Source organism: Sminthopsis crassicaudata, chromosome 3 (assembly GCF_048593235.1).
Source record: "Sminthopsis crassicaudata isolate SCR6 chromosome 3, ASM4859323v1, whole genome shotgun sequence".
In the NCBI taxonomy this organism is placed as follows: domain Eukaryota; kingdom Metazoa; phylum Chordata; class Mammalia; order Dasyuromorphia; family Dasyuridae; genus Sminthopsis; species Sminthopsis crassicaudata.
The window spans coordinates 32,489,124-32,515,074 of record NC_133619.1 but is presented as its reverse complement, the minus strand read 5'-3'; the positions used below and the strand labels follow the sequence as shown (position 1 = coordinate 32,515,074).

Sequence of the window (25,951 nt, the reverse complement as noted above, 5' to 3'; positions counted from 1 at the left end):
GAGGAAGAAAATGGAAGATTATGAAGAGTATTGTCTCATAAAACTCAGAATTGGTAGTAGGGGAAAAAAACAATTTACAGAATGCTTGGTAAGAGACCAAATTCAGTTAGATTATCTTAAGAACATTTAAAGGATGAAAGCTGGAAGTGGATCCGAACAGCAAGACCAGTTAAACCTTATCTGTCAGAATTCATTCCATAGTCTGGTTTGTGATTACTATAATTCTTCCATAAAGTCTATACACATATGGTGGCTATTTAGTAGTTTTATAACTCAAAGAGAGATCATTCTTTTGTGAATTTCAATGAATCGACATCACTTGCTAGAAAATGCATGTAGACACATCCATTTGTAACTGCCTGCTGGTTCATCTCATAGTTTGCAGTTCTAAGAGAAAGCTGGAGCCAGCTTTAGACATTTCTCAAGAGCCAATTGTTAAATTTTTATTCTGAGAAATTGTCAAATGCTGAAAATAGGACTGTCTAGATTTAAGAAAGTGAATGAAAAGATGTTAATGAAGATTAAACTGAAAGGCATGTCATGGGACAATTTTTTTGGAGGGGCTGATTGTTAAATATTTACCAGCAAGTTACTGCATCATAATACTAGCCTCAAGTAATAAATGAATATTAATGAATTACTACCCACACATACACAGATACTCTGTATACTCTTTAAAATGACTGAAGGAAATGAACAGCTAAATAGAAATTCATATCATGACCAAAGTTAGGTTTCCTTTTCTTCCTCCTTAAAGCTCCCAACCATTTAAAGTACTTAAAGATCCCAAAGCAAAAATCTGGGAACAGAAATAACATCGCTTGCCTTACTTCCCCACCAATCACTGCTCTATAATCCCTGGGAAGTATGAGTATTGATTGAAATGTGGCACATATTTGAACTTTCTGTAAAAAGGGGAGAAGTTGGAAAGCTGTCCTGGGTTATTACCCACCCACCTGGCTATTGTTCCCATCCTCTGCAAACTAATCTGAATCCCAGTGTGCCAGACTCTTATTACAGCCTCATTCTGAGACCCAAACTTGTGGTGGCTCATTGCTCCAGATTTCCTAAGATTAGTCAGCTGTAAATAATATCCTTAATAAATATCATTTGCATATATATAAGTTTGTGCATAAGATCTCATTTCCTTTTCTAGAGTAGATATTAATTTACCACCAAATTGCTGGCTCTGAAAGTCATTTGTTGCTAAGTAAAAGAAATAATATATACATATATATGTGTGTATATACATACATAAAAGAAATTGATCCTCTAGCCTTTATACTTTTGGAAAAATATTACGGACCTAGAAAATAGCACCAAATAGATACAAAACAGGATGAAAATGGAAATGATTTGTCAAAATTACCATAATAAAATATTCTCTATAATTTGAAAATTACAATTTCCAATGTATTAAGTAATGAATTAGAAATCATATTAAAAATAACAAAGACTTTAAGGAAAGCTAGACTAGATCAAGAATGGAGAGAGAAAGCCCATGCCAGAGAAGGACAAGTTTGAAGGCACTGAATGTTCAGTGAGATCTAAAAGAGGGGAGATACCAATACTTGGAAAAAGTAGTGAGCAATATTACCACTGATAAAAGAAAACCAAGGAAACAACAAGGGATTCTGGAATCATATCTAGGAATTTGGTCACCTAGAACAAGAAAGTTTTTAAGGAATGATTGAACCCAAAAGTGGAGAAGATAGTCAAGAAGGAAGTTGTCTTGGGAATTGAAGACATTATGAAACTTGGAAACCAGGATGATTGAATTAGGCAGGGGAGATAAAGAGAAAAATTGACTCTGATACAAAATCTATCTTGTTTTTACTCCTAAATAACTTTACTCCTAAAAAAATATTACTTAGAAGGAATGATAAATTGGAGGTCAATAGGTGATGACAAGAAGAATGTGGGCTGGATGGAGTGAATTTTAAAGAAGACATGGTAGCTAATTAACCAAGGGAAGGTAGGGGCTAAAATAGCATTAGGAATGCTAGCAGTTAGGAAAATCCTAACTCCTTTTTGTGAAGAGATATGAGGAAGACAGGTTGCCTGAGAAAAGGTGAGAAGAGATGCAATGTCTTCAAGAGAAAGTTAGGTTCTAATGACCATTAAAAGAGCAAAGAAATGTGAGAGAAAGAAATCCAGAATGAAGGAAAATTAACAATAGAGGACAGAGGAATAAAAAAAAAAGATACTGGGGAAAGCCAGGGAGGAGGAGAATGGCGATGAAAATGTGATTAAGAAAAAAGAGTGTACAAGAGAAGAGAATAGAGACTTAGGAGTAGGTGGTCTAATTCCAGCTTCTAGCTTCAGTTTTGGGGAAAGAAAGGGTTATCCATCCCAAATATTGGTATCTGGAAAAATACATATGTCCCTCAGCCTTAGTCATGGTTTTAAATCCTCTGTTACTTTCCTTATCTATAAAGTTCTTCAATGCACCATAGTGTAGGAAATGGAAGGCAGATCTTAGAGGCATCAATGTCTGTGTTCAAGTTCTGTCTTTGATCTATATAAAGTAGGGAAATCATGTATCACAAGCTTTCCATGCCATAGGAAATTCAGTAATATTATGAGATTATAGACAAATTGCTCAGATGAATCGAGAGGTCTTTTTCACAGCAAATTTCCTACACTTATGAAATCACAATTCTGAAACAAAACAACACAAACATAGTGATTGATGATCGATGATTAAACAGATGGCTAATTGACAGACTAATGAACAAATACACACATATTTATGAAAATAATCTACACATATTGGCATATTGAGAAGGACAAAGGTAATTTTTCATGAAGAATATTGTTGGTAGACCATATCCTTATGAAAATCTTGAAACTGTCTGAAAGGTATAGAGAATATAATGGGTTAGTAAAGTATTGACTATTTTTTAAGCATTTGATTCAGTAATGTAAAATACCATCCTAAAGGTTTTCTAGAAAATTAGAGATCTTCCACCAATATATTGGAAATCACACAAAATTGCTCAAAAGACAAAAAACAGTAGAGATAATGCTGAATGGATGGTTTGGATTATTGGATTAAACTAGTCACAAGGATTTGTTGCTGAAGAGGAAGTCATCCAGCCTTGAGTCCAAATTGAAGAAGGATTCTCTATGGATGATGAGATCCTTCAGCTTCTTGTGACTTTTAATCATATTGTATTCATTATCTTAATGCCCCAAAATTTCAGAGTCTCTTATTTGAAACCCATAATTATCCACAAGAATTCATGGAACTCTTGAAACAATATGGAAAAAAGCAAATGGAGTAGGAACGTAGATACCCAGACTAAAGGCTAGACTTCATAGAGCTTTACCTTTGGTACATATCTCTTGGACATGGGACAGTAAGGAACAATAACGGAGAAGCATAAAGGACATTATTGCTCTGGGGAAATCATTTCAAGGAGTAGTTTGTGGTCATTCAATCACTCCTCAAAGCCTTGTACTTTAAATAGTATTCTTTCCACTGATACCATGTAACTATTTCTGAAAAATGAATTTCTAGGCTATTTTATGAACAATGGAAAGATGTATCGATGGTAAGTAGGTTGCAACATATTACCAGTGGTATAAAAACTATCAAAGAGATTTATGGACAGATAACGAGTTCATGTTCTCTCTTCTTTAAGTTAAACATTTCCAGATCTTCCTACCAATTCTCCTAAGACCTACTCTCCAGTCTTTTCGCCATTCTAATAACACTCACCTGGACTTCTTCCAGCTTGACTAAAGTATAGTTTCATAAAGTGAAAGCCAGATGGGGAGCAAGAAATTGTTTGCAAGCTTTACTTATGACTAAACTCTGCAGACTACCTCTTGGCCAGTTACCATGTAAGCTTGGAAAACCCTCCACCCTGAGATCTGGCTCTGCTAAATGGTAACCCCATTCACCCAGACTGTTACTGCCCCAGTCATGCTCATTCCACACCTGACCCAACTCTCTAAGCTTCTCCTCACTCAACCTCTCCACTTCTTCATTATCTCTCCTTTTTATGTCTTGTCTTGCCTCTCTATCAGACCACAAGTCATTGAGGGAAGGTACTGTTTTGCTTAATTGTCTCTATCATCAGCAGTTGTCACAGTGTCTGGAATATAGTAAGTACTAAATAATTTTAATCTATATATTATTTAGTTACCTATTTATCTCACAGGTCAGGCTGAGAAGTGATCTGTTTCCAACAACAAGCATGGGGACAGTGGACCCATTATGTTTCTGATGGTTCAAGACAAGGAAACACTTCCTGATGCAGGAACAGCTTTCTGAAGAGTGTGTTCCAAAGCAGAAGAGTAGTCGGAATTTTCCCAAGATTGCTAGGAAAGCTATTGTTGCCTTGATCATATCTCCTTTACATCTTAGTTTGGTTCCTAGTCAGCACAGTCACTAGCCTGAAAAAGGGCCCTTTGAGATGAGTATGTTGGTAGAAGTTACTTAGCATGATCTTCTTAATCTTTTTGGCAAACTACCATCCATCCCCCCCAAAGCAAATGACTCAGACCACTTATCCCTGCTCAACCAGGAACACATTTACTTCTAATACTTCACAAATCTTGGACTCTATCATCTTACCATTATATTGTTCATTTACAGTTCTTCTAATGATGCTGTATTTAGGCAACTGGGAGAGCAGTGGATAGAGCATGCTGGAACAGGTAGTGGGAATACCTGTGTTCAAATATAGCCTCAGATACTTTATGGCTGTGTGACTTTGGACAGGTAGCTTAATATCTGTATGCCTTAGTTTCTTCAACTGTTAAATATGACTAATAATTCTATTTATCTCCCAGAGTAATTATGAGATGAAAGGAGCTACTATTTTATAATGCTTATCTTAATACCTGGAACATATGAGAGAAGCCTTTAAGAGTTGTTTTCTTATGTTCTTCCTTCCATTTTTCCTTCTTCCTTTTTTCTTTTTTTTCTATCCTTCCTTCCTTCCTTTCTTTCCTTTGTGCCTTCCTTCACTTTTCATTCCTTTCTTCCTTCTTTTTTTTCTTTTCTTCTTCCCCTACCTCCTTTGCTTCTACCCTTACCTCCTTTTCCTGTCCATTTTTCTCCTTTTCTTTCTTCTTCCCTCCCTCCCTTTTTCCCTTCCTTCTTACCTCACTCCCTTCCCTTCTTCTATCTGTCCATGACTGCAAAGCATAGAAAATGACAATTTAAGAAGAGGTTTGGTTGCAAACGAATTAAAGGATGATGAAAACTTGGTTGATGAGAAGAAACTAGTGAATGACCAGTAAAGAATTGTAAAGGAAAACCTCATGAAGTCAGGCAATTACTCTCAATTCATTGTATGAAATGACCTTTTGTAAACCTTTTAAAGAATCTATCACCATCAGCATAGGGAAGATTAATAATTCACATTATCTGGACATTTTCATAAATATATTATAGTAATTTAATAACCCATCTCACTGACTTTCAGCACAACATCAGCCAGCTTTCTAATGTGTAAAAGGGAAAAGAAAAAATCCTAAAAGAAATCTAGAATACCGAAAGAAAAATAATACATGGGGAAGAAGGTCAAGGCAAGAATATATAAAAGTGATCTTTTGAATTTCACAGCTTGGAGAGCAAGGTTATGCCAAAATGAGTCGACTTGTAAGTAAAATTGAACTAAAAATCAGTCTCTCCAGTTTCTACATGTTCCAGCTATTAGATCTGCAGTTTTGTTTTTAAATTCCTACTCAACTAAGAAGTAGAAAAAAAAAGCTGAGAAGGCAGAATCATTTTTACTGATCTCAGAGGATTCAGTAGGAGATGCATAATGTTGAATAAATATTACTAACACCATGATATGCACTTTTTCTACCCTTGTAATTATAGCTGACCCTCAAAAATGACCAAGGGGGACCCAATCAATTTCTCTCTTACTCAGAGTAAATCTAAGCCATCCTTTCAAAATTTGATAGGAATCAATAGAGAAACATATTTAGTTATATTATGTACATTAAAACTTGTCAGCCACCCATAACTCAAAGCTCATATTTCATATACTAGGAATCATGAGATGGAAAGAATGTATTTTTATTTTCCTGATTAAGCAGTTTCTTTTTTTTTTTTTTCTTTTGAATGGCTCAAATTTTACGGTTTTCTCAATATAAAATCTGTCAATCTCAACTAGTCCAATCCAAAACATTTGTTATGTGTTGACTAGATTTCAGGAACTGTGCTAAGTATTGGGGATATTAAGATTAATGACAAGAGTCTTCTGTGACTTGACTTTCTCCTGCTGGGGATGGAGGTGAGTTGAGAATACAATATCTAAATACTCATTAATCAATTAACAAGCATATATTAAGCAGGCAACATGAGGTGGGTTCTTTGATTGGTATGGATAGAATAAGTAGAGGGAAAGGTAAAATGTAAGCTTTCAATTTGACATCAGAAAATACTTTTTCTTAGCAGTTAGTACTTAAGTTCAGTTTTGCAGAAAGCTGGGAATTCTAAGAGGTAAAGATCAGAAGAGATTGTACTCCTGACATGGGGAATAGCAGTCTGCTCCCCAGTCACAGAGGCAGGTGATAGAAGGCCAAAGTTGGGGAACAGCAAGATGAGAGAATAATTGCAAGGGAAGAGTGAGAAATAAAGCTGCCAAATGACAATTAATCAACAAGTCTATATCAAGTGCTTACCATGTGGTAGGAACTATATTAAGCATTAAGAATATATCAGAGAACATCCCGGAGGAGACAACATGCACATAAATATACATAGAAAATAATAGAGGAAATGAAAGGTGACCCCATAGCAGAAAGTTATAATAGCTGGAGGGCTGAGAAACGGTACCCACAGAAAAAAAGGATTTGAACCGAGTCTTGAAGAAAACTAAGGATCTATGAGGCAGACATAAGGAGAGAGCACATGCATCTAGGCAGGATGGATGGAAACTATAGAAACTAATAAAATTTGGCAACTGAGAGACTGATGAGAATCAATACCGAGTTCAAAAATAAAGACACTATTTCTAGGCTCATGTTTGTGAAATATAATTCATTTATAATGCAGAAGAAGTGGTTTTCCCTGTATAGTTATCCAACTAATTGGTGCATTCTTCTTGAAAGGCATTATGAAAATATACATTAAGAACTACAGAACTATCCAAAGCCTTTGACTCAGTGATCTCACTAGTAGCATTATTCCTCAAGGATCTCACTAGTAGCATTATTCACACTCAAGGATGCTATTAAGCACAGTGCATTAACAACAGAGTACACAAGTACAGAAATGACAAAGAAATATGGAAAGATAGAAATCCAGAGAAAAGAAAGCAAAAGGAAAGCAATAAAAACAATGCCATGTTAAAAAAAAAAATCAGTAGCATGAAGGGAGGGCAGAAGAAAAGAAAGTTAAAGTGATCAAAGAAATACAAGTTGTCTTTGTATATCTAATGTTTCATATAGTAACATGTATGTGTGGTCCAGACTTGCCATCTTATCTTTATAGGCAATTCCTGATATGGAAACACTCTTTGCTAAAAAACTAAAAAAAGCGTCTCAATTTTTTTATATTTCCTGTCATTCTGTAAAATGATCCCCATGCTAGGGTTAGGATTACAGTCAGGAATCAGGTTAGGATTAGGTTTAGGGAATCGTAGCCATTCCACTAAATAAGAATTTATTCCATTTTCCACTTTTCTTTTCCATTTTTGGTAGCCATCAGCCATAAGTAGAATGCCTGCCTTCCTCATCCCCATCTCTTAGAATTCTTTCTGCTTTCAAGGCAAAATGCCTCTCTTCTGTGAAGTCTTTCCTCATTTTCAGAGTATTTAGCACTCTCTTCTCTCCAGTGCACTCTACAATATTTTTTTTGGTGTATATAGTACATTTCCTCAGTTGACAGTAAGACACTTGAGGGCAGGGACGCTTTAAGTTTTGCCTTTGCAATCCCTAGAACCTGGCGTTATGTCTTGCAAACAGCACAAGGTGAACAAACACTTGCTATTCAATAATATTAATGACATAACAGCAACAATAACAACCACACACACATATTTAATACATTAAAGTTTGAAAAGTACAGGAGGCGGTGTAGTATGGTGTCTAGGGAGCCAAACTTGAATCCAGAAAGACATGAGTTGAAACCAAGTTCCTGCCCTCATACCAGCCTTGTGACTCTTGGTGACTCACTTAACCCATCCATGGCCCAGGGCAACTCTAAGATAATAAATTAAAAAGGCTAATCTTCATTGGTAAAGAGAGTTTCCCTCACCTGGGAGTCCTCTACATCAGTAAAACACAAATCCAATCCCTATTCTTCATAGACTTCACAGACTTAATTGATTATTCTTACCAACAAGCTTTTCATCATTATCTCTAAGGAGGAACTCACCAACTTCTGACTTAAAGGAACTGAAAGGACTGATAATGAAAGAAATCTCAAAACTTACCATCAAGACACTTTCTTTTGGCTTTTCCTCCATTTAGTTTAAAAAGAACCTCTTGCAAAATTAGAAGAGAACTGAAGCACAGGGCTGGAAGAGATCTCCAAAGATGGCAGGAGATTCCTTGTCAGGGTGTGAATAAAGAAAAGATCTGGTGCTTGAATACTTTTTTGCTCTCCTGATCCCACAAATACATGTCATTGATTCAACTATCTTTAAAGTCAGTTTGCTTTTCTCCAGATCCAAGTCTCTTTTATATGGGCTCTTATGCTTTATCCTCTAAGTAATACCACATTTTATTTTTTAGCTCACACTGAATGACCTGTGTTCCCCTGATCTGGGGTTTAAGAAAGACAGGTGGATGGATTTTAAATCCAAATGAACCAAGGGCATTTATGAATCCCTCCTCAGAAGTGTTCAACTGTGGAAGACGGTTAAATAAATCTATCTCTGGCAACAAAGTAGGGATTGTCAAGGCAAACTATTTACACATACTTTTCTTGGAGAGAGATTAGGAGCTCAAGGGATAAAAAGCAGCTCAATGTCCTTTTATGTATTTTTCACCCTCATCAGAGCAGAAGCTCTGTCAATTGTGTCAAGGAGACTGATTTCTTTCCATCTTAGATGCCAAGTATAAGATGTTCAGATGAGGAGTCCAGGACGTGTCTAGTTAAGAGCCCTCAAAGACAGAGAAGAGGGGGGTGGAGTAGAGGAAAACAATTGACATAGTACTAGCTTACTTTATTATCTACATTTGTTTAAACTATTTCCAGAACCCAAAGAAGAAAAAAAAAATCATACCATGTAATAATTATAGAGTCATTACACACACATAATCCTAATATTATCACTACACGTATGTCTCATTCCTCTAAGAAGGCATAAGGTGCTGATTCAATGATGGATACATTTTTCCCCTGTGCATGAAAAAAAATCATAATGGAAAATTAATAATAGTCTTTTAATAATTATGTCACCTTGGAGTTATGCAACACCTTTTCTGTGGAAAAGTTTTATGACTACGTTAATTAAAGTTTTAAAACTTTCCCTCTAAAACAACAGTATTTCTACCTAAGAAATATGATTCAACCCAAAGTAGTCAGACACTAACCATTTTGAAGGGTACAGAAACAAGCTCGGGAATCGACATGTCAAAATATTAGAATGTTCTGTCCCCTTCCCCCACACTTGAATCATCTCTTTCTTCTGTTCTATTCAAACATTGGATTTTTTGGGGGGGTGGATATGGGGTAAAATCTCTTGTAAAGACTAGGATTCTGTTTGATTTCTTTTTGCGTGTGTATAGGGGTCTCTACAACTAACTTACTCTAATTCAAGTGTCCTACCATTCTCTCCTTTGCCCACTGGACTCAAGCATTCATAGGATCATCAATCAATTAACACACATTATTAATCTCCTCCTAGGTACCAGGAACTGTGCCAGGCGCTGGAAATACAAAGACAAAAATGAAACAGTTCTGCATCTGAAGGAACTTATGTTCTAAGCAAAAAGACAAACAATAGGAGAGGAAGCCACTAACTTTCTATCGAGGGTGATGTGCAGTTTACACAGTCAGGCAGGTAACAAGCATTTATTAAACACCCCATTAGATGCCAGACACTAGAACAGTGGAGATACAACAGACATAATCTATTAAGAAGCTTCCATTTAATTAAGATGAAATAAGGTTGAAAAGAGATGTCCTTGCATTTGTTCTATGGAGAAAACATAAACAAGTAATCTAGTTCTTGGTTCTAAGACCCTTTCCACTAGACCAGGACTGGGTTTATTTAGATTCATTTCAACCAACATTTACTAAGACTTGGCCGTGTTTTTTGTTAGTCATTAGAAAAGATAAAATTGAACAGCTTTTGTCCTCACAGAGTTTACATTCTCCATCTTCTGGGGCAGCTAAGTGGTGCATGGATAGAGCACCAGCCCTGAAGTCAGGAGGACCTGAGTTCAAATGTGACCTTAGACACTTAACACTTCCTAGCTGTGTGACCCCATTTGCCTCAGCAAATAAATAAATAAAGTATACCTCCTCATTTTACCTGGATGAAATTCCTGGGTTACTCAAGTCCTTGTCTAGACCTTCAGAATGAGGTATTGTGTAAAGCTGTTTCGTCTCATCCATTCTCAGTCCAGGAGTCCTTGGAACCTTAATTCTCTGGGGTAGCCCTTCCCCAGTATTGAGTGGCTCCGTGTCTCCATCTTGAAGCCTCAATAATCACTCAGCTCAGGACCTTGGCTTCTTTAACCTATAGCCAAGTACAAGTGTATCTGCTTCCCCTAATTTAGACACTGACAGTTTCAATAAGAGCCCTTTGGCTGTCCTCTCACTTAAAGGGCTTGTAAAAGTTCCCAGGTGTTACCTTGAGATGGAAAGGAGGAGGAATAAGAAACTGGTTCCTCCTCTTAGAAATCTTAAAGTGATTTCAAAGCACTCAGAGGCATGCTTTATGATGATGAATACCCAGATTCCTTTCCCACCACAGAGAGGGATCATGGACGTGAAGAACCGGTCTGACACCTTGCTGTCTACAGTACTGCTACCCTAAGGCTGTGTCTTAGAAACAGACACTTAGGCACCTTCCTGTTTTCATTCCCCCCCCCCCATCTTTCACTAGCTAAATGGGACAAGTATAATTTAACACTGAAGGCTCTATACTGTGAAACATCCACAGGCCAAGGGCCCCTGGTCCTTCCAGGAGATGTCAAGGGGTTGGAATGAAACATAAACGTGCAGCTTAAGAGACCTGCTGATTTTACTAGGGGTGGGAAAGAAGCCAGGGCTAGATGGGGAAAGGTCCCTGTCCCAAAGCAGCCAGGCTGAGGAGCGGAGGTCAGGTGACTGCCTGCCTCCAGGAATAGAGCAAAGAAAGATTTCAAACATGGAGGTCTTTATGAGGCATTACTTTGCTATTCAAGTAGGGGAAAAGCAAATCTTTCAAAATTTAAAGTGCTACATTTCTCTAAAAATGATCCTGTGGGTGGGTAATGCTTCTAGTGGAAAAAGTTCTGGACTGGAATACAGAGGAGTGACTTCTTAATTTGGCTCTGGATGTGAGGAATTGTGGGAATGTGAGCTAGTTCTTGAACCTGTCTAGACATCAGCCACTTCATTGATTAAAGGAGTCAAATTTAATAAGGTCACAGGTTTTGGGGATCCACTGATAGATTTCAGAGTTCATGAAATTGGAAGGGAAAAAAATAAATATTGTCACTAACCTCCAACTGAAATTTAGCATATATTTTAAGTATGGATGGAGGCAACAAACATTATTCTGAGAAATTTCACCAGACTGCTACAAGGGTCTATGCTAGAAAATTCCTGGGGTCTTTTGTAGCTTTGGCATTCCACAATTTGGGGCTATGATTTCTTTCTTCAATGTCTCAGGAAGACCTGAGTTCAAAACCTGCCTTTGAAATTTACCAGTCATGTTTTTCTCTTCAAGTGGTCAAACCCTTTCAGCCTCCACTTCCTCATCTGTACATTAGCTATACTAATAGTTCTTTATTCCTAGGGTGGTTATGAGGATCAGATGTGATACTGAATGAGAAGCATCTTGCAAAGTGCTTGTGCTAAAGTACTTTATGAATGATACTTATTATTCTATTCAACAAATCTTTGGTTGAGCACCTCCTTTGTGCCAGTTGTTAAATACTTAAGATCACAGAAGGACAACAAATATGAAAGAATTCTTCTCCTAGAGCTTGGGGAGATAGACAACCTGGAAATGAAATGAGATGGCCCTTTGTGAACCTTACAATCTTACATAAATGTGAATTATTAGTAGCAGTAATTATAAACAGAAAATATCTATATCTATATTCTATGATGCAAATGACTCCTTAGATACAAAATAAATTGTTAGTTTTTATTTATGTTTTTCTTTTCAAAGGACTTCACAAGTACAATAAGAGAAAAACAAAAAAGCATGGCTAAGCAGATGTTCTTATAATATTTGGGGGTTTTAATGAACTCAAGTTCAATATCAGCCCAGGGAACAATATTACAACCCAGAAATAAAATAAGATCTTGGGCAGCACTAGGAGACATATGGTCCAGGACTATGGAAAGCCTAGATTTACAGGACTGCACCAAAAGGCCAGACCTGAGTTGAAAATTCTATAACTTTTTAGCTAGTTTGAGAGATAGTCCATAGATGTAGAGGAATTCCCCCAGAATGTTTGGGCCATTTACTCTTCATTAATCAATTATTAATTAAGCACCATATATATTTCAGGTAAAAAGCAGCTATGAATAGTAAATAGAAAATCAGTGTTCAGAGTTAGCAAGTTCCTAAGGGTCAATGCTGAAAAATTGTCCTTGCATATTTTTTGAAAATAAAAAGCTTCAATTAAAAAAAAAAGTGTTAACAAGACCTGAATTGAAAGCCTGCTTCTGATGCATGCTAATTCTGAAAGTCGGAGCAAACCATTTAACTACTCAGAGCACAAAGCAGAGTTGTACAAATGTGCAATGGGTTACAATCTGTATCACTGGAGGAACTATTCACATTGGTGAAATCATATATGTAGCAAAGCATATAGCAATCTATCTGTCTATGGATATGTACAATCTGTATGAATTTTTAAAGAAACTTTTCTTTTCTTGTCATTTTTGCTGAGACAACTGGGGTTAAGTGCCTTGCCCAGAGTCACACAGCCAGAAAGTGTTAGGTGTCTGAGGCTAGATTTGAACTCAGGTCTCCTGACTTCAGGGCTGATGCTCTATCCACTATACTAACTAACTACCCCTAAAGAAACTTTTCAAAGAAAGAGTATCATATTTTGATACCAATTTTAATACCCTAGTTTACATAAATTGCAAAAATTCTAAGAAATTCCCATTGACTTAAATGTAGTGTTTTGTTTTATTTTTCTTGGAAGTTCCTTTTTATTTATCTTTCTAGTCTCAAACAGACAAGTTCTATACCCCTACCTAAGCTAAAAATATTCCTGTTAACTTTTCACCATCCATTAAAGGAATGTAATTTAAAATCAATAAAGAGTTTGCACATCTGCAAAGATAATTAAAGTCTGTGCTCATTTAGCCTCGGGACAACCTTGTAAGTCCTTCATCCTCATCTGGATTCAGGGTCCTATCTGAAATCTCAACTGGCAAGAGCATATGGAGACCTGTGATCAGAGCACACTTGATCAGCTCCCCAGGTGTAAGAGATAGGCTGAAATCTACAGGGAAGAGAAATGCGATGAATGTTCTTTTCAATCCTCTATTGTCAGGGGTCCAATTGGTGAATGGAGGCAATCTGCCAGACATGTGGCTCTAGAGGGTCCTCTCTATTATCATTCAAAGCACGCGATGGGGTGCCAGTGATAGTCTGTGAATATGCCCACTTAGGCACAACATGCTCTGAGATGGCCATGATTTGATGCATTGTCTGTGCCCAACTCAGTCTCTCAGAGATGTAGCAATCTATTAGAAAGAACAACTAGCAGGAAGTATGGCGGCTCTTAATTAGCATAATTAGAAAGTGCAAGGTCTTTATCCAAACAAAAGAAAAAACCTCTCCAAACCATATCTCACTTCCTTTTTTTGGGTTGTTGTGATCATTTCTATGACCTATCCAGGTAGTAATGTACTCTCATGAGTAATTTTAGTATTTTTGGCCACGACCTCTTCTTAAAAATGATGAGCTAAAGGTATTATTTGCCAACCAATCCTTGACAATTGTTTTACTCCTATTTGCCAAAATTATTTTCTATTTCATTGCCTTATCTGAATGTGTTTTGTTTCCCAGTCATTCATTTCCCAATCATCTATTCTTTATCATCTATATGTCAGTAAAAAGCAACTATGCTGGAGTGGACACAGAATCAGCAAAACTCACGCTAATTATGAGACCATGTGCTACTCACTTAACTACTTACTTGTAGGCAAATGGCTAGGATTATTAGTTGTAGACCAGTTATCAATCCATGTCTTAATACAGGATTTCTTTTTCAGGCAAGTAGATACATATATACATTATATATACACACATACATAATAGTTTATATGTATACACAAACACACATACAAAGCAATTTTTGGGGAAAGAGGTCTAATAAATAGGGGAATCAAGATGGGCCTTTTGCAGCAGATGCTACTTGTACTGAGCTTTGACGAAAGAAAGGAATACTGAAATGAAGAAGGGACATATTCCAATAAGAGGGCCAACCTATGCAAAGGCACAAGATGGAAGATAGAATATACAGGCAACTGTAATTAGGCTAATTTAGCTGGGATTTGGTGTATAAAAGAGAGTCCAATAAGTCTGAGAAAGTATACAGGAGTCAGGTTGTAAAGAATTATTTTGAAAATGTCAGATGGAGGAATTTCTATTTTATCTTAAAGGCAATGGAAAATCATTTTGGGTGGAGGATGGTATGGGGAGGAGAGAGGCTGGAAACAGGAAGAACACTCAAAATGTTATGATGATAATGGAAGCAAGAGACTGCAGCAGCAGCAGCAGCAATAGTAGTTGTAGTAGTAGTAGTAGTAGTAGCAGCAGTAATAGTAGTAGAAGTAGCGGCAGCAATAAATATAGCAGTAGTGAAAGTGGTCGTAATATGTTTGAGGTTCAGCACACCCAATGATGAAATTGATGGAGGCACCAAATGATGAGATCAAGTGAGCAACTGGCCCCAGATGTTGGGGTTGAGTCATGTGAAGAAATCACAATGTCTTTTCTCTGGCAAAAGTAGGTTATTTAAGAGAAAAGATTATAGACAAAATGAAGAGGTAAAATAGGTACCAGGAGTGACAAATAAGAAATAGATTTGAGAGAGCAATAGAATTGATAGGGAAAAGATTTTGCATGAATCTATTAAAAGAATAAGCCATGGGGTGTGAGTATACCATTGACTGGCAGGATAAATCCATAGAGCAATTTAGGACCCTAAAAGAGTTAGATTGAACCATAGAGCACTTTGGATCTCTGCCCAAAGGGCTATCAAACCTTTGCTCTGACAGTGTCTCTACTGAGCCTGTATCCCAAAGAGATCATAAAAAATAACCCACATGTGCAAAAATGTTTGTAGCAGCTCTTTTTGTAGTGACAAGGAGCTGGAAATTGGGGGATGGCATCAGTTGGAGAATGGTTGAATAAGTTATGACATATGAATGTTATGGGATATTATTGTTCTACAAAAAGCGATCAGCAGGATGATTTCAGAGAAAGCTTGCATGAACTGATATTAAGTGAAGTGGGTATAACCAGGAGACCAACAGCAAGATTATACAATGATCATTTGATGGACATAGCTCTTCTCAATAATGAGATGATTCAGGCCATTTCCAATGGTCTTGTGATGGAGAAAGCCATCAGCACCGAGAGAAAGGGCTGTGGGAACTGAGCATGGATCACAACATAGTATTTTCACATTTTTGTGGTTGTTTGCTTGCTTTTTGTTTCCTTTCTCATTTTTTTTTGTGTTTTTGAGCTGATAGTTCTTGTGCAGAATGATCATTGTGGAAATATGTTTAGAAGAATTACACATGATTAACATACATTGAATTACTTGCCATTTGGGGAAGGGAGTGATGGAAGGGGGGAAGGGAGGGAAGAGAGGGAAAATTTTTGGAAGACAAGGTTTTAAAAGGTGAATGTTGAAAATTATCCATGCATATATTTTAAAAATAAAAAGTTTAAATAAAAACAAAACAAAAGAGTTAGAAGGTGAAAGATAACCACAAGGCAGAAGGTTGCAATGGGCTAATCCAAAAGGGATTCAGCAAAGATGGCATGGGTCATGGACAGATTTATAGGGGACATTAAACTTTGGGGATTTGACATAAGTTGGCCTTCTGATTAGATACAGTAAGGTGGAGTTATCCACAATCTCAATGTCCTTCCTTGCTTCCCTTGGGGAATAATTTTATCAATACTTCAGGCTTTTATCTATCAATTCCATCTAGTGATAGATGATTTCATCAGTAATAGTTGTAGTAGCAGTGACAGCAACAGCAGCAACAGCAGCACTAATAGTAGCAATAGTTACAGCAGGAAGGGGAGGAGAAAGGAGAGGAAAAGAAGGAGAAGTAACAAGTAACAGTAGCAGCAGCAGTAACAGTAGTAACAGCAGTAATGGCAGCAATAGCTGTAGCAGTTGTAGCAGTTGATTTTCTCATTTGTCCTTCAATCTTAAAGAGGACCAGGCATGAAAGTGATGTCTTGATCTGCACATGAATTGGATATAAGTAGGGTGTTGAAGCAAGATAGAGTTTGGATGAATAGAATTCAGTAGATGTGGGATTGACAAGACTGGGCCACTAACTGGATGTGAGGGATGAGGGAGAGGGAAGAATCAAGAGTGACCCCCAAGTATTTGTCCTGTATGAATAGAAGGATAATAGTAACATCAATAAAAACAAGGAAATTACAAAGAGCTTTGGGCAAAAGGTAACAAATACTTCTAGAGCTTGAAATATCAACTGGTTATCTTTTCCTCAGGCCCCAAATAAAAGGTCAAACCCTAGAGGGCAAGGTCTATTTTAACTTTCTCTTCTAAATACCAAGCTTAGTGCCTAACCCTGAATAAATGAACATGTTCATTCAAGAAGCATGGAACTGCACAAGGAGGCTGACAGTCCAGTTCTCTGACATTCATATATATGCACTGAGAACATAATAGGTACTTTAATAAATGCTAATTGCTCCTTGAAGGATCAGTTCCTAAAAGGTTCTTTTCATCTGACTGAAAGTCTCTTTGAAACCAACAGTCTGGAGGTCGGTTGTGGTTTTTACCTGTTTAACAACCCTCACCCAATAATCTCCCTGCAAGAGCAGAGAACACCGAAGTTTCTATATACTTTAGCTTAGATGATGGTTTGGAACTACTTTACGAATGTTTTTCAACTTAGATAAGATCAGCAACAGAACAGCACACAATGCATTCCACATGGAAAATTAAATGAGCTTTTTCTCACTTAAAGTAAGGGTGCAAACTCAAATACAGGCACTGATCTCATTCCAGCTTCCTCTGATTGCTGGGAAAAGATTTATGAAGTAAAGAGACTCTTTCAAAATGATGGCTGTTCATTAGGCCAGAGGAGGCAGCCTTTTTTCTCCTGAATTATCTTTGGCTTTGTGGCTTTATTTAGGCATATTTGCTGGAAATGTTGACCCTGGTTTCTGGGAAGCTAATAGTGACTGAGAACAAACAAAACAGGACGGGGGTAGCATCAGAAATCTAGCTCTGATCAGCACAGAGTTCCCCAAGCGTAACCTTGAACATGGCACAGAGGTGATCTCCCAGAAGAAAGTCCACATATGTTCTTGAGAGTCTAAAAGTCTGAAAATCCCTTCCCAAACTAACAAAGACAAGCTTCTGAGAGTTGGTGGCGAGGGTCATTCCCCCGCTTACTATGATTTTTCACCAAATGGAGATACTTAGAATAGACTACAAACTGTGTGTCTGTTTTTCTGTGTATTAGTGTGCCCAGGTGTGAGTCTGTGTCTCCCTCCCTCCCCCTTTCTTCTATTTGTCTCTCAGTCGGTCTCCCTCTGTCTATTTGCCTGTCTCTATGTCTCTCTTCCTGTTTGTCCCTCTCTCCCTTCCCCCACCCAGTCCTGTCTTTCTGTTTCTGTCTGTCAGAATCTCTGTCTCTCTCTTTCTGTGTCTGTCTCTGTCGGTCTCTCATGCACACACACACACACACACACACACACACACACACACACACACTCAAACTGTGCCTTTTTAAATTCAGGGCCACTGCACAATGCCTGAAACATAGTAGGTGCTTTTCCTTCCCAGTTCCCTCTTCTGCCTTCCTGTGCATTGACCCATAGCACCAAGTAGGGAGAAGTGGAAAAGATCCAGCCCACACCTAGTTCAACCCTCTTACATTACAGAGAAGAAAACTGAAGCCGGGGATTGTAAGTGACTAGTCACATGCATAGTGTCAGTGGTGAAACTGGAGCCCAGATCTTCCAACTCCTGAGTCCTTTCCATTGTATTGCAAATAAATATAGGCTAGGGTTTTTCATAGTCAAACATCCCTTTTATCTCCTGGAGGGAAGATAAGTCTAGGTGCAAACCAAAAGATCCTGCAAACCCAGATCCTGGCATTTTCTGTCTGGCCCTTGTTTTCAGAAAAGTGACTCCAAAGTCAATTTCCTCAATAAAAACTCTTTGAAGGAATGTACATTAAAAAAAAAAAAAATTAAGGAAGATAAATTGGTAAAAACAACATATCAAAAATTGTACCAGAAAAAACAGCCCAAATGTGTTTTATGGGGTCCCTATTGTGCAAGGAAAGGATTGAAATGTTAAAATGCTTCACACACACACACACACACACACACACACACACACACACGCTAGATGGGTTCTCTGACTTTCCTGATGCCTTCACAAAGAATAGAATCAACACCCAGACAGAATATGAACAAGACAATGCAAGGTTAGAAGGGCTCAAATGGTCTGCAGCTGTATCAATAATACTAAAAAAGGGGGGAGGGGGAAGAAGAGGGAAGGAAGGACTGGGAATTCTCACTCCCCCAATAATCAATCTGGGTGAACAACGGGAAATGAAACCGCCTGCCCCGACTTCCTCAAAAACGACTTTTCCACCACTCCGCTCCAATGAGCCTGACTCTATTTCTACCCACACCATCCAACCATCAAAGCTAAAGCGAGGGAAATTCATTTTATATCAGTCCCCCACATCCCTGCGAAGCACCTGTTTCCCCTCCCTTTGTGTTATTGTCCCGGATGAGGACACATTTCCCGGCATCCTCTATCTTCCAGAAATAAAAAAAGTGATACACAGATTTAGTCGCAGATTATAAATGAACTCTAAGGTAGCTTGGTATTACGCAGGATGAAGAGGGCTTTTTTGTCAGAGGTGGCAGTGAGCCCCACGTGGATGGCGCGCCAGACGCTCGCAGCGTTCTAAGGGGAATGTCAAAAGTGCTCCAGAATCCCACGGGCGTTGGAAATAAAGGCGGCCTCTCTTCCCGGGGCACATGGCATTGCGGAGGGTTGGCCAGGCTGGCGCTGCTGACAGGTGCGCGCCGCCGCTGGAGCCGTCCCCACTTTCCCCACCTCCCCGGGCAGGGTTGCCCACACGCCGTAAGCGGCCCGGCTAAAGTTCCTGCTCCGCAGCACTTCAAAGCTCGCAGCCACACACTTACCTTGGAGCGAGGTGTTAGGTAAACCGGCTTCGTTCTCTCCCATTTTGCTATTTCTCTTTAAGTGGGGGCCCCGGCCTCTTTCCAGCTGCGCCGGTTATGGTGTAAGCTTTGACCTTCTGACTTTCAACTGGAGTAGTGTAATCGGACACTACCTGCTCTCTGCTGTGAATAATTATGGGGCTGCTTCCTGAATTACCTGGGCTGGCCTGACCTGTTTCTGGATGAAGTGAGTGAGCTCACATGCTTTGATCCAATGCTCTCCTGTGAACGTGGGAGCCCCGCACAACAAGGCTTTGTTTCAGGTTCAATATTCATTTTTTGATCGCTGACTTTCCCTGGACAGGGGGAAGAGTATTTGCACTTTGCTCCCGAGAGGTACTTGGCAATAGATAACAGGAGGCTTTACAAGACATCCTTCATCTGCCTCTCTCCCAGGAAAAACAAAACCAAACTTTCAACGCAGCATGGCCGTGTCCGTTTTCAGGTATTCCTCTGCTGAGTGGAGAAAGATGGGAGGCAGTATGAAGGTAGTGGCTGTTCATTCATTCATTCCACAAGCCTTATCCAGCATCTTTTATGCGCAAAAAAAAGTTGACAAAGAGGGGGCTAAACAAAACAAAACAAAAGGTCTTTGCCTTTAATGAGTTTATATTCTAGTGGGATGGGGTGGTGAGAGAGTCATACTGGACACCTGAAAGGGACCTCAAGAGGAAACAGGCAGCAGTGAAATTTTGAGGAAGCGAGTGACCTTGTCATACCCAGGCCTTAATAGAAGTGTGGTTTAACACCCCCCCCAAAATCAAGGACAAAATCATAGTTGCTCTTCTCTGTTCCATAATTTCCCTACATTTGATCTGGCTCACCCAGGCCATACTCAAACAAGTGAAAATGAAGGTTGCTTCTTTTTTTAAATCAATCACAAGACAAATTCTGGGATTCTAGAGAATAGTTAGAAACTAGAGTCTAGTTAAAACAAGTCTTATATACACACACACACACACACACACACACATATATATATATATATATATATACATACACACATATTTACATGTATGTGCATATATGTATTTATGTATATTATATGTATATTGTATATATGTTATATGTATATATATGCATGTGTATATTATATACATATATACCAGGGGTTTACAAACTACGGCCCATGGGCCAGATGTGGCCCACTGAGGACGTTTATGCAGCCCACCAGGTTGTGGCAAATAGGCTGAGAGGCAGAGACAGAGTGTGAGCTTTTGTTTTTACTATAGTCCGGCCCTCCCACAGTCTGAGGGACAGTGAACTGGCCCCTATTTAAAAAGTTTGAGGACCACTGATACATATTATATAAGTTTTATAAATAAGGAAACTTAGGCCTTTGGTATTAAATGACTTCCCTAAAGTCATAGAGCTAGAAAGCATCAGGAGAAGTATTTGAACTCAGGTCCTTTGATCTGGAGGCAGTATGCTTTACAGACTGGCTCATTGCCTTTAAAAACATGCATACAGATTAGTGTAATATAAGGTGATATTGAGAAGGAAGGCACTAGCAGATGGATGGCTGAGGAAAGACTTCAGAGAGGAGGAATATACATATATATATATGTATATATATGTATGTATATATACATATATGTATATGTGTGTATGTATATACGTATATGTATATATTTATACACATATACATGTAATGCATATATACGCTTATGCATATATACATATATGTGTGATGTATATATATATACGCATATACATATATACATATATGTATATGTATATTATATAAACATATATATATTTTCATAGATATGTATATTAAATGTATATATATGTGTGTGCATATATATATATATATATGCAAATTAGAATTGTTGTTATAAAAAGGTCAAAGGGAAGATTTTTATAGAGATGCTCCATTTGAGCTTTGTGAAAGTATTGTATTCCGAGAAATGGAGAGAAACTATGTAGAGGAAACTTCATGCTGATAAACAGAAGGGAGAGGTGGAAGATAAACTTCAGGGAATAGAGAGGAGGCTACTTTGTCTAGAACAGGAGAATGAATCAGGAAATAATAAGGCTGTAATAATAGGGAATAAGACTGTAAAAATAGGGAAAAGTCAGATAGTATAAATGTCACTTCTGAAGTTTATAATTGATCTTAGAGGAAATAGGCAGCAGTGAAATTTTGAGGAAGCGAGTGACCTTGTCATACCTAGGCCTTAATAGAAGTGTGGTTTAACACACCCCCCAAAATCAAGGACAAAATCATAGTTGCTCTTCTCTATTCCATAATTTCCCTACACCTGATCTGGCTCACCCAGGCCATACTAAAACAAGTAAAAATGAAGGTTGCTTCTTTTTTTAAATCAATCACAAGACAAATTCTGGGATTCTAGAGAATAGTTAGAAACTAGAGTCTAGTTAAAAACTACACATTGCATTATAGTATACTAAGCTGTCAGCTAATTATTTATCAGGTGTGTAAATAGCTATAAATTTTATCTATATAGACCTAAAACTCTCCCTCAAAAAATGAAATCAAGCCTCCAGAAGTCTGACTATAAATGTAGGATTGCAATCCAGGATTTGTTTCTCTGGGTCCCAGGGGTCCTTTCATAAAAACCAAGGAGGGAGGTGACCTCAGCCAGACATCCCTCCCAGGCTTAAGGTTCTGAGATGAAAATTCCAGATTGCATTCTTCCCCTAAGACTTAGGAAGCCTGTAATGTACACACTCTACACTGTATACATTTTACCAGGATGATTCAGGAACTGAGATGTTTACATCTGTAGAGCACACAGTAACCTTCATTTTCAGACCTACCTAAAAAGGCAAGGGGGGAAGCCCCAAAATATATCTTCAATTCATTCAGGCAGAATCCTAAACACAGACTAGCTGAATTGGTCTCAGACACCTCCAAAAAGTCATCTAGGTCCATTCTAACTCCTCTTAGACCACAGAATTGAGTAAGAAATGGAAACTTTCCAAAGGGAGACGATTCTTTCCTTTCCCCTCCAGGAACCCCCCCCAACACACACACCCTAAATGCATGAATAATAAATGCACGAATAAAAGTAACCAAGCAGAACACTAGCAATACAAAGATTCCATGTGTAAAAAAAAATCAGAAATAAATTGGCTATATCTACATGTTTTAAGTTAGAGAAAGAAAATCTAAAAGGTTTGAACAATATTCAAGTCAATTTAATAAGCATCTACTATGTACATAGCACAGTTCTAGGTCCTGGAGAATATAAAGATAATAAACAATAAATATATTAAATTACAATTTTAATTTAATAAATAACAAATAACAAACTAATTTAATAAATTAAACAAACTTAATAATAAATCAAATTGAAATTTAATTTTAAAATGATAAAAATAAATAAAATATAAAATTAAATTAATAAAGTGTGTAAAAAGATAAAAGGATCGAGCTTTCAATGAGTTTATAGTCTACTGGAGAATAAAGCCTGTAAACAAATCAGTAAATATAATGTAACTTGAAAAAAATCAACAACCTAAGGAGATTAGAAAAAGTTTTCTTGTTGAAGATAAAATGTACTGAACTTTAAAAGAGGCTATAAATAAAAATCAAAGAAGTGAAAGTGAGGAAAGAAGTGCATTACAAGCATGGTGGACATAGCACTTCTGAAGGCTTAGAGGTGGGAGATGATATTCCACTTTTGAATAACAGTTTTTAAACCAATAAGGTTGAGCAAATGTAGAGCAAAGCGACATAACTAAAAAGGTGAAATGAAGCCGGATTGTAAAAGGCTTTAAAGACCAGGCATAAAGACTTTTATTTGATCCTAGAGGAATGTGGTCTATGATAATGATCAATGGAATTTCCAGGATGATCTAGGAAGATCCCAGGAGTTTATAGAAATATGTGTAAAGGTCATTGGAAAGAATGGTGCTGGAGAGAGAGAATGGCTCACTGATGGAGGGAATGGATTAGCTGCTGTTTTCCACTGGAAAGGGGAGAGATACAAGGTCAGTGAGTCAACAAGTACTTATTAAATGCTTACCATGGGCTAGGTCCTGTGTCAGATTGTGGGGATAAGAGGACAAAGAATGAAACATTTGAATGGGGGAGACCATTGTATATATCTACATGCACACATATTTGTATATATACACACTTATATATATATATATATATATTTGTATATATTGTGCATATATACTTGTATTGCATATTATATTAATTTATATTTAAAAATAATTAAATATACTAATAATAATAATTAATAAATAATATACAAGTGTCTGTATATTAATTATATATATATTTAATGTATACATATTCATATGTATACACAAATATGTGTGTATATACTATATACATACAGATATCTGCAAAGATATATGCATACTTATGTCTACACATGAGTTCATTCTTTGTTAATATGCATGTGCATATATAAATATGTTTGTCACCTGTGGATCTATATGCATGTGGGGCATGGATATATAATTAAACACAAACATTCAAGATTTCTCTGATGTCTCCATGCTGTTTCAAACTACAAAAGTTTCAAAGAGCACTGAGACATTTGGGACACAAAGTCTTACTACACAAATTAGTTAGATGCATCTTAATTTGGGATGGGAGACACGAGCAATTAGGAGATTTTGAAAACTCCATGCAGAAGATGATCCTTGAACTGCACCCTTACAGTTCATGAATGCCATGATTTAGAAATAGGCAGGATGGCCACTGCCAAGGCCTGGATAAAGGAAGAGTGTCTTGTGAGGAGCAGAGAGGAAGCCAGTTTACTGCATACAAGAGGGCAAGTGATGTGGAAAGTGAAGGTGGAAAGATAAGTTGAGATCAAATTGAGGATGGCTTTAACATTTAAACAGAAAAGTTCCCATTTTATACTGGCCATAATAGGAAGCCACTGAATGAGTTGAATAGAAAAGTAACATTGTTAGATCCTTGCTTGGCAAGGATGTATAGGATGGACTGGGGTAAAGAGTGTTAACCTAAGGAGACAAATTCGAAGTGTGCTGCAATAATACAGAGAAGAGGGGGAGAATTGTGATAAAGTGGCCCCTTGGTGAATACAGAGAAAAGAGTCAACTTCAAGGGATGTTGTAAAGGTAGAAATGGCGATGGTCGATATATGAAGTGAGAGAGAGGGTAGAGTCCAGGATAATGGTGAGATTGAGAACCTGAGATGCTTGAAGGATGGTGCTATTCTTGATAGAAATAGAGACATTCAGAAGAGGGGAAGGTTTAAAGGGAAAGTAATGAGTTCAGCTTTAGCCATGTTGATTTTAAGATGTCACTAGGACATCTACCTTGTAATGTCCATTAGGCAAATGGTGATGCAGGATTGAAGCAAGGGGCCATAGTAGAGCTGATATAAAAATCTGAGCAGCATTTTTGGCATGGAGGTGATTGATAAATCCATGAGAGCTGAAGGGGGTCGCCAAAAGTGTGCAGGAAGAGAAGAGAAGGACAGGAATAATCAGAGAGGCAAGAGGTGAATTAGAAGAGAGCAATATCACAAAAACAACTGAGAAAATATCATTGGATCGACTATAAAATATCACTAATAACTTTGGAGAGATTAGTTTCAGTTAAGTGATGAGTCTGGAAACCAAATTGCAAAGTTTTGAGGAGGTGCCTAAGGGGTAGGAGTTCTTCTCCTACTTTCTTAGATTTCTTAATCACTTTCTTAGTGATTTGATTTTTTTGTTTGTTTTTATTTTTTTTAGGTGTGGGTACACTTTGCCTTATTTGAAGATGGAAAGGAAGACCCAATAGATAAGGAGATGCTGAAGATATATGATTAAAGACTTAAGGAATTAAGTAATTCATTCATAAAATATGAATAACAATTGCAAAAAAAGAAAAAAAATTTACTAGATCTCTTTTTAAATTTAGCACTATAGAAATCAATAGATAAATTTATCTATTGTTACCCCCAATACTATTTGTCATCTTTAGCTCCCAGAAAATCCATTAAGTCCAGAAGAAAAGAAGCAGAAAAAGGAAAAATGTGAAAATGTCCCTGTCTCACTATGTCTTAGTTTAGAGAACAAGATATAAATGGAATGATATATTGTGGTAAAAGGTTTTAGTTTAGTCGAAGTATGTTGTTAACTCAAATGAGTCTCTTTTTTGGGGGGAGAGGGTTGACTTGTCCAGTTAATAATTGTGAAGTATCTGAGCCCAGACGGTCCACTTGACTCCAATGCTCTATCCAGTAGCTACCCCACAAATGAGTCTTTTACAAATCAACCCTAATAAAATGTGAGTTATTTTTGTTATTATTATGTAAACACCAATAATTATTGAATAGAAGAACATGACAAAATAATAAAGATTCTTGTATTTGACATCAGAAGGGTCTGGATTCAAATACTAGCTCTGGTATTTGCTA

General features: G+C 37.5%; 1 protein-coding gene across 6 annotated transcripts in view; it reads right to left on the bottom strand.

Annotated features, from left to right (window-relative positions):
• NAALADL2 (N-acetylated alpha-linked acidic dipeptidase like 2) overlaps positions 1 to 25,951 on the bottom strand; it is a 1,407,963-nt gene that overhangs the window by 924,807 nt on the left and 457,205 nt on the right. The window contains exon 1 of one of the 6 annotated variants that reach the window (XM_074298219.1): positions 19,551 to 19,763. The exons of 3 other annotated variants lie outside the window; for them this stretch is intronic. In XM_074298219.1, coding sequence (XP_074154320.1) covers positions 19,551 to 19,593 — 43 coding nt within the window. In that variant the 5' untranslated portion in view covers positions 19,594 to 19,763. Of the gene's footprint in view, positions 1 to 10,454; positions 10,966 to 19,550; positions 19,764 to 25,951 lie in introns of those variants that run through there. 2 more of the 6 variants (XM_074298222.1, XM_074298224.1) reach the window with 2 other exon arrangements.